General features: G+C 46.8%; 1 protein-coding gene across 1 annotated transcript in view; it reads left to right on the forward strand.

The window, feature by feature from the left end:
• Positions 1–4,681, forward strand: part of ADRB2 (adrenoceptor beta 2) — a 63,079-nt gene extending 58,398 nt beyond the window's left edge. Inside the window, exon 2 of the mRNA XM_073355816.2 lies at positions 2,945–4,681. Within this exon, the coding sequence (XP_073211917.1) occupies positions 2,945–2,979 (35 nt within the window). The 3' untranslated portion in view covers positions 2,980–4,681. The remainder of the gene's footprint in view (positions 1–2,944) is intronic.
• The last annotated feature ends 4,928 nt before the right edge of the window (positions 4,682–9,609 follow it).

Consider the following 9,609-nt stretch of genomic DNA (forward strand, 5'->3'; position numbering starts at 1 on the left):
TATTGTTATTGGATAGCCACCCCACATACACGGCTGAAGTCACTACTGAGTTTGGAGATCTTTATCCGATCCACACAAAACCACTATACAGTAGATCAGAGTCTCTTTTTATGAGAAGAGCTGGCATAGAAGAAGGTGGTACACATCATAAGAATGGCCAGACTGGGTCAGATCAAAGGTCCATCTAGGCCAGTATCCTGTCTTCTGACAGTGGCAATGCCAGGTGCTTCAGAGGGAATGAACAGAACAAGTGATCCATCTCCTGTCACCCATTCCCAGCTTCTGGCAAACAGAGGCTATGGACACCATCCCTGCCCATCCTGGCTAATAGCCATTGATGAACCTATCCGCCATGAACTCATGTAGTTCTTTTTTGATAGTGCCTTGGCAGAGCTGAGTGAGAGGAACTTGCACTGCTTCTTCCCATGCTATCCTGGATCTAGTCAGCACTAGCCATCCCCCTCACTTTCATGAGGAATAAAATTAAAATTTAATCCTATTTACATTGCCTCTCTCTTCCCCCAGATATTGCCAGCCACGACCCAATACTGTCAAAACAATGCCATTGGGCTGCTACATGAAGCATGCGTGGAGATGGTTCTTTGGGTAATTCTGAAGCCTGGATACTAGGAGTCCTAATCGCAATAAAGGAAAGAAGAGTACTCACTGGCTTATTCATTCAGGCCAGAACCCTTGATAGCCTTTCCCCCAGCTGAGGAATCAAACTCTGTGTGAAAGCCACAGAAGAAAGTTTAAACCAATTCTTCTACTGTATTACTCACATTGGGGCCTGATCTAAACACCACTGAGGTCTATGGGAGACTTTTCATTGCCTTGGGTAGTCTTTGGATCAGGCCCATAGTGAGTGTCTGGGAATACTTTATTGCAATTTTTTTCTCCAGCTGTTGGGTTGATTCCATGTCTCAGTGCGGCTATGGTTTCCCAGGGAAGCCCCATTTCTCTGTATCCATGCTGTGCAATTCTCTCCACAAAGCCTCAAGAAAAATGTGGTTCTCATCTCAGCAAGTTTAGCGCCCATCCTCCCTCTGCTGATTTCAGTGTACAAAATAATCTTCAAGCCCTGCAGAAACTATCATCACAAGAGCCAGAAATCCTGTAAGTTAGAAGGAAGGAAGGGTGGAGAGGGGTCTGTATTTTACAGAGCAGAGACAGCACTGGTGGCTTTGAAACCAGACAGAATTGGCAGCCAACACTATTGTAAATCATCTGTCTCATTATGGAAGTTTGACTTCCATTCACAACAGAAATTTTGCTTTATTTCAGCCTTCATAGAACTGAAAGGTCCTCCTCTAGCCCTTCAAGATCCATAAAGCTAGGTCTTTGTGTCAAAATCATCAAGTCATTCATTAAAATAGCATTTAAAAATAAAAATAAAAACAAAATCAGACCCAGGATATTCTCTCTCTTTCCGACACCCTTCCATTTTCAGGAAATTGAGAGTTCTTCTTTTCTTCTATCATTACGGTCACTGGGGTATAGGAGCACAAACTTAACCAAGAAAAGTAAAAATCCCTCTGACAGACTGCACTCTCCACCCTTTCATAGATCTGAAGGCCAGAAGGGACCATTATGCTAGCTGAGTCTCCTGAAAGCTAAAATACTTGTGTCTAATCCTGATTACTGGGCTCAATACCGGGGTAACGGGGAGGAGTTTAGTGGCTTGTGATGTGCAGGAGGTCAGGCTAGATGGTCCCTTCTGGTCTTAAGCTCTATGTAATACCCTAAAAGTGCTTAGGAGGCATTCGTTATTTATTTCTGTTATTTGCTCTCTGCAGGGAAGTGATACTGAGCCATTGGGGGGGGGGAGGTGGGGAGGTTGCTGTTGGGGGGAAAGTATTGTTTAACAATTAAAATGTCCAGAATTGTGTGTGCTCTCTGTTGAGCCGCTTGTGAGATTGTTCAGAGAACCTGAATGGAGATCGCAGGATTGTTGTGGAAATGTCTCTAGGGACAGTGTCAGCGGAACCCCACCTACCTGCAGAAGGAGAAGCATCAGCTGCACTCTGACGTGTGCAAAGAGCATTCTCCAGACAAGGGGAGCATAGCACAGCTACCAGCAGCTGAGGATCACAATGAGGGGTACAGGTTCTTTGGTGCCCCATAGCTAGTGGTGTCCTGAGGGGGTGTCTGAAAGGGGTGGGGGAGGGTCTTATAGGGGTTCATGTCCCAAGAATGGTTCTTCACTAGTTTTGCCATCTGGGAGGCTCCCTGAGCTAGAGGTAGGCCTGCTGCTTGCAGCTGAGGTAATTAGCTGTGGATGAGCCTAGTTAGGCTCAGAGGCTTGAAAGAGGGAGAGGCGCATTGACTGCCAAGTCAGAAACTGACTTCTCTCACTGAAGGACACAAGCAGCTCCTGTTGGGTTTGTATCCTGCTTGTACAGTGAGCAGCTCTGGGGAGTGCTGTCCTCTGTCTACAGTTTGTTATGAAGTTTAAAGCTGCATGAAGGGAATGCGGCTAGATATTTTATTTGCTTATGCTGCGGGAAGGAGACAGACCCTGTAAATACACTGGAAATGCCAGAGCAGGCTTCCCCTGGGATATGGTGCCTGGTGAGCTTCCTTCTAAATCCATGGATGCCAGGCTTTGCTCACTTGAGTCTCCCAGTTCGAGTCTTGTCTATGGTAATGTGTGCCTTGCATGCTCAGTGAGTAGAGCTGCCGGGTGAGGTCTGCATTAGCTGGTTAAATACACGTATAGGCCATGTGGAGCCAAGGAGACTTTTATTGCTGACACTAACAGGAGCAGGACTGGGTGCTTAAGTTACTGGGCTGTAGTTGCTGGATACAGCCCACAGCACTAGCAGATAAATTGCAGTGGGGGAGGTGTAATCCCTTTCCCAGGACTCAGTATAAAGTCTTCATTTTTTCTAGGCCTGTAAAACTGTAATGTAAAAAGCTGATAATTTTTCTCTCTGCTCCACAGAGATCCCTGGGTGTCCTGGAATGGTGGAAAGTTGAATGGGCTGAAGTGTTTTCCTTACCATGCTGAGCTCACAAGAGCTCTGGAGAGAGAAAGCAGGAGCACAGCCGTGCTTCTCTGAGGCTGGTGAAACGGTGGGAAACTATTGCTTTGGCAACTGCCTTCATCTCAGCCCATCACCCATAGTGAGTCACCCGAAGGAGAAGCTGATGAAGGAGTAACAGCGACCCAGGCGAGGATCCATCAGCGCATCAAGCATCTGAGGGGGATGTAAGAGCAGGATCTGCCCTGAAAGAGCCACATCTCCGGAACCAACCATGTGAAATTGGATCTACTCTGGGAAGGTGATAGCATGGCCCAACAACACAGTACAGAATGAGTTGAGTTCCATGCAGGAGGAAAAAAGACATCAAGGGGTTTCCCTGTCATGTTAACCTCGGAAAGCACAGTTTCAAAAGGCAAGAAATCTCTAGGGCTGCCCTGTCCTCTCCATTGGCCAATTCATGGAAAAGAAGCCAAGCTCACTGCCTCCTGGCCAGGCCAAGGGATTGCTAGGAACATGGCCATGGGTTTTTGTCCACATGCTGGCAGTGGCGTTCAGATGAAACAGGAACCTTTTAAAGACGAGAAAGACAAGGAACACTGAAGTTTGCTTTTATTTACTCTGTGTTTGTTTCTACAGAGGAAGAGACAGAGAAGATGCCATGGGTAGAAACTAATAAATTCCCAATACGCCACTCAGCCCTACTCAGATAGAAGAGGAACATTAACATGGGCCAAATCTGAGGTCTTTACTCAGACAACACTCCCACAGACCCCAAGACACTGACTTCAATGACTGTAAGGCGCTAGGATTTGACCCCATGTTTTTGCACTTAGCAGGGATGGGAAGAGAGCTGCTTCACCTTTCACTTTTCAGCCCTGATGGTCAAACAGCACTCACCACACCCTTGGAGCCCAGTTTTCAGACCTGAGCCCCAAATGCCATACAAGGCTCAAATCCCTCATTCGGGTATTGAAATCAGTGCATGGACAAGTCAATCCTTGTTGAAAACTGAGCTCCCTGGCTTATTAAATATACAAAAGGGTTCAAAATGAAAAGCCCTGGTTTGGCTATTAAGGGCTTGATCTGGTGAGGTTCAGAGGCTGCCTAGCACTGTCCACGAGACGCTCAACCTCCACTGGCACCCAGGGGCGTTGGGTGACCAGCACCTCCCAGGAGCTCAGCATCTCAAAAGATCAGGAGGCCCTTCATCTCTTTACCCATGTTGCAAAGAAAAAGGCAGAGAGCTAGAGGTCCACGCAGCAAACCATTGGAAAGACGAATTCAAACAGTAGGAAAGCTGTGGTGTTCTTGCAGTTTTGGATGGCAAAAGGATAGTCTTGTATGCCAAGCACCCGGCTCAGCTGAGTGAGTGCAGGATTCTGCTTATCAGCCTGCTTAACAGCCCCCTGAGTTCTGAGGACCAGCAGCGATAACGGAATTTCTCAGCTTTGCACACAGCTCTGTTTTGACAAGAAGTGTGCAGGCAGGCCGGGCTTCCACCTGGAAAACCTCTCACTAACGTACAGTTGGGTTTCTTTATTTGCTGCTTGATGTAACACAAAAACAGGACTGCGGAGCGTTGTTGTAGACCCGCTTCCGAACCTGTGTCTGCAAGTGGGAGCCACTGACAACTTGTGTAATGCCGTAAGCTGGCCTTCAGCTCTAGCAAAATAAAAGCAAGCCATTTCGCTGGGGTTGCCTGATGTTTACAAAACAAGAGGCTGCAGTCTGACCTTCTTTATCTGCTGTGCAGGATGTGAAGGGTACAGAGCGTGTGTGTGTGTATGTGTGTGTGTAAGAAAACGCATGTTTGTACGCTACTTAGACTCTGGTACTTTATATTCTTAATATTGTTTTCTCAATGCTGCCATCTACAGCAGAATCAAATTTGTTTTATATACAGTTGCCTTGTAAGCACCTGGTGGCCAGGTTCTCAGCTGCTGTGAGTTGGCATATTTCCACTGAAGAGGAGCTACATCAGTTGGCAGCATCTGATGATCTGGCTCAGTATCTCCAATGTGCCCTACACTACCATACAGTATAGTGCAGCTGGTTAGATGCTGGCTGCGAAGTGACTCTGTAGGCAAATGGGGTAGGCATTCTCTTCTCCTCAACAGCTCACCCTCGGCCCAAGCCATTCAAACCGGTGTGACTGAATGAGGCCATGAACCTCACTTCTTTATCCCTTAGCACACTTTCCCGTGAATTCTTATGCTGGAGAGAGAACTCTAGGCCTGACTCTGTTAATGTTTGAGGACTGTCCTTTTACAGAACAAAGCCTAGGAGTCATTGCAGTGACTGATTAGTCATGGAGTCTCTCTTAGAAATGGTACCATGAGTTTTCTCTTCAGGCCAAAGAGCAACACAGGATCCTTTCAGTTACTTTTCCTGCTAATACTCTCTTGTGTGGGCGTGGGAGCAGCTGACAGTAACTAAAATGGACACAGTCTCACTGGTAGATCACAAACACGCCCCCAAAGTCATCTATGATCTGTTTACCACCAATTGCTTCCTCACAGAGTCATAGGAGATGGAAGAAATCTCTTAGACGCTATCCAGTCCATCTGCTGAGGCCCTACAGGTTTGTTCCCTATGTTACATCTGCTAGCGGATTGTCAAGTCTATTTTTAAATGCCTCAGCCAATGGGGCTTTCACCACTTCCCTTGGGAGACCATTCCACAGCCAAGGTCAGAAAGCTTCTACTAATATCACACCTACACCTGGTCATACCTTTCAAGTCCGTGTCACTCATTATCATGTCTAAGGGAAGATGTCCTTTTTCCAAGCACTGCCCCTTTAAGTCTTTTAATCTTTCCTCACAGATCAGTCTCTCCAGCTCCCTGATGGTTGCTATTCTCTTAACTCCTTCTAATTTGACATACAAATAGGCTGATTCAATTTTGACTCCAGCTGTGAGGAGTTTGTGACAGAGCTGTTTTCAAATTAGCTCTAGAAGCAATGCCTGAAGCACTAGCCGTACACGGATAGCTCCCCAGTACCATGTGTGAGGTTGACCTTGCCCTCACCACCCGGGAAGATTGAACACAGGTTTCACAATGAGGGGTCAGACAGCTACCACGTCATGGGACACAGGGAGAATTTGGAACAAGTTCAGTGACAAGTCCTAGTTTATCCAGGAGGGAACTAAATCCTGCTGAAGACAGGATAGGACCAAATCTCCATCCCAAAGTAATCCAGCTCCCACAAATTCAAACTGGGTAGTGGAGGCGTGCAGCACCATTTAGCAGCTCGTGTGACTGCATTGACCCGTGGCTCTTGGGAAGAGGGCTTTTTAAGACCAGTTGTGGGCATACGGGCACAGTTTATTCTGGTGCCACCTTGGCTGATGCCACAGTTCATGTTGAGAGCGCCATTGTACACTGCTCAACACACAGAAGCACATGCGCCTTGTAGGCATGCAGAATAAAGCTGCACATAAGCATAGTGAATGCACATGGCAGGCTTGCAGAGGGAGTCTTTGTACGCTGCATTTATTGTGAGTGCTATTGTGAACCTGACATCCTCTGTTCTCTCCAGAGAACAAATTGTTCTCACAAATAAAGTCAGAAATGCCCTGTTCCTTTGTCCTGAATTTTCACTGTACACCAAAAGTTGTGGTGGATCAGAGAAGGGACTCTCGTCAGATTGAAGAGAACAGAAAGGAGCACAGTCACACTGGAGTTTGTGGCAGCATGATGGAGGAGAGGAGAGAGAGGCAGGGTTTGCAGGCTGCCTTTCAGGTGGGCACCAAAACTCCAGTCCAAAAGTCGCCTGTCAAATGCATCTGGTGAGAAATGTTTCAGTAGCACTTTAGAGTCTATGCTGCGGTCAGAGAGAAAAGACCTCGTTGGTATGTGACTAATGGTCTCTGCCCCAAAGTCAAATAAGTAAAGGCTGTGCTGGTATCAGAGGCTGTGCCTTTTAGGGCTCAGCTTCCCAGACAGAGTCTGGCCAGGGCACTGTGAATCTCTTGTTATACACAGCAGGGGTGGATGTAACTTCCTGATTCAGTGGGTGCACTAAACTAAACTGCCAATGGGTCACTGACCACCTGCAGCAGCACCCTCTGCCCTGGCATCGCAACCCTAAGCCTGTCTGGTGTGGGGGAGTGGCCCCAGGGACCCCATGACAAAGGGGAAGCTGAGCCAAACCTGAGTAGCACTGTGACCCCATGCACCAGGTCACAATGCCTGGATGGAGGAGCCGGACCCAGCCCTGTGGGACAGAGTTGAATACAGGGTGGGCTCACTTTCCAACACCCAACTGCCCGGGGCTTCCCCTCCACACCAGGCTGGGAGAAGTCTATGTCTGCTTGGTTTTGCACCCTTGGTTCCATGATTTCTGTAGGTTCAGTTGAACCCATGAACCCCCCTTAAAGCCACCCCAGCACACAGCCAGCTGGAACCAGACACAAAATTAAGCAGATCTCTTGCAAGCATCTTAAGTGCTGAGTCCCATATTTTTAAAAGTATTTAGGCTTTGTGGGGCTAGGTCAACAGGATTTAGGCTCCTAAATCACTTTTGAAAAGGAGACGTAGGTGTTGGATCACTGAGTGCAGCCACACCCCAATGCCTCTAAAAGTCTGAGCCTGAGCGAGCACTGAACACTCCAGCTGCAATAAAGGCATGACACAAAGAATACAAGGGGCTGGTCTTTATTTCCTTGCTCAAGTCACCTGAGATGAGGGAGGGTCCCAGGACAGGGATCAATATCCACTGACTCCAGTCGCTGCTGTGGGGGTGTGTGCTTAATCTGGTAACAGCAATGCTGTCCGGGAGAGCGAGGATCCTTCAACTTAGGGAGAGCAGCTTGTGAGCCACCGTAGACCAAGCGAGAACTGTATCAGACTCATCTTTTTAACTGGAGCGAGGAGGAAAACAAGAACCAGATCAAAGTGGAAATAACTTGGGGCTCTCCAGGGTGTAAGAGTATCCTGATAGAAGATTTTGGAGGAGAGACGATCACCCTTTAACTCTTCAAGGTCTGTAACTTGAAGGCTTCTTTGAATAATTTCAGCCGACAACATCGCATGTACCATAACTTCCTCTCTAATAGATCCCCAGCTAGTGCCGGTATCTGCCACTAGTGAAGTCCTATGGTTGTGAGGTGGGCGGAGTGGATAGGGGGGCTAGCTTTACCAAAAGCACCGGTCAGGGGAAGCATTCAATGCCTGCATCATTAGAGAATGTAAACGACACATTGTTGTGACCAGATTTCACTTACACCATGCCTTACGAAACATCATCTGGATCTTAAACATAAAAGAGAGCTTAGCCAGGGCCTTAATATTTCCTGATATCTGAGCCAGTCATTTAATGTTACTACGAGTGTGCCTTGTGTTATACGCACAGTGAACCATCTGATCGACATTGGGACGGTATCTATAGTCTGGCCTTTTCACTCTCCACTAGCCACGAACCTCCCCTGTCAGGATGGTGTTATATTGTCCCAGACCTTTGTCTGCAACCCTCCCTTAGCAGCAATTTCCCTGTCCTCTCCCACTCAGAAGATGTAAGGATGTAACGGCACGATGGCTGCTCAGAGAGAGGCTGGCAAATCCGTTGGGGGAGAACTGTTCATCGGCCAGACAAGCCTGCATTCCAGCAGCAGCATGTCACTGGCTATTAACCAGTCCTGGTGTTCTCAGTATTTTTGTTGGCCTATTCATCTCATTGGATCATTTTCCACCTACTTTCCTCTTGCCATGAGACTGGAGACCCTGAAAACAGATAATTGCTCTGTGGAGCTAACCCATCTCTCAGTCTCCAACACATGCATTGACACACTGATTCCAAGAAGACAGGTTTCAGAGTAACAGCCGTGTTAGTCTGTATTCGCAAAAAGAAAAGGAGTACTTGTGGCACCTTAGAGACTAACCAATTTATTTGAGCATGAGCTTTCGTGAGCTACAGCTCATGAGCTGTAGCTCACGAAAGCTCATGCTCAAATAAATTGGTTAGTCTCTAAGGTGCCACAAGTACTCCTTTTCTTTTTGATTCCAAGAAGTAGGGCTTAGAAAACGGTAGGGCATATTCAGCTGTGCCATCAGCGGGCACAACTCAGCTGAAGGCATAGAAGTGGCACTTTGTATGCCTATGGCACCTTGCACCAAAGGGTGTCAAAACTTAATTATGCCTCATGTATCTTTTTTCTGTCTAGTTCCAGATCCAAGCCTGCCAACCCACATAGTTTCAGTAGGGCTTACCTAATCCACCAACCATTTATCAACTCAACATTTCTTTATATTCCCCACATACTGAACATTGTGGATGTTTTAGCTTCTAGAATTGAGCAAGCACTGATGTTTGCCTTGGTTTTTGGGATGGGGCAAAGTGATTAATTGAGCCATGCTTTCCAAAAGATTTTTTTTTTTAGAATACCCAGACATTCACAATTGATCTAAATATTTTTCTTACTTTCCAAAAAGTTTCATGCAGCCCAAAGCTTCTCCCCCATCCCAAAAAATAACTGCAAGGAGATATTCCTAGGCATATGGCTGCAATAAAACACAGCTTCATCCTTTCATGGTTAGATGTACAAACATGAATTATGGCATCTTAGATTGTCTTGATAGGAGAATGTAAAATTGCTTTATGTGGCTGTTGTTAATCTGACTGAAC

Source organism: Lepidochelys kempii, chromosome 8 (genome assembly GCF_965140285.1).
Source record: "Lepidochelys kempii isolate rLepKem1 chromosome 8, rLepKem1.hap1, whole genome shotgun sequence".
In the NCBI taxonomy this organism is placed as follows: Eukaryota; Metazoa; Chordata; order Testudines; family Cheloniidae; genus Lepidochelys; species Lepidochelys kempii.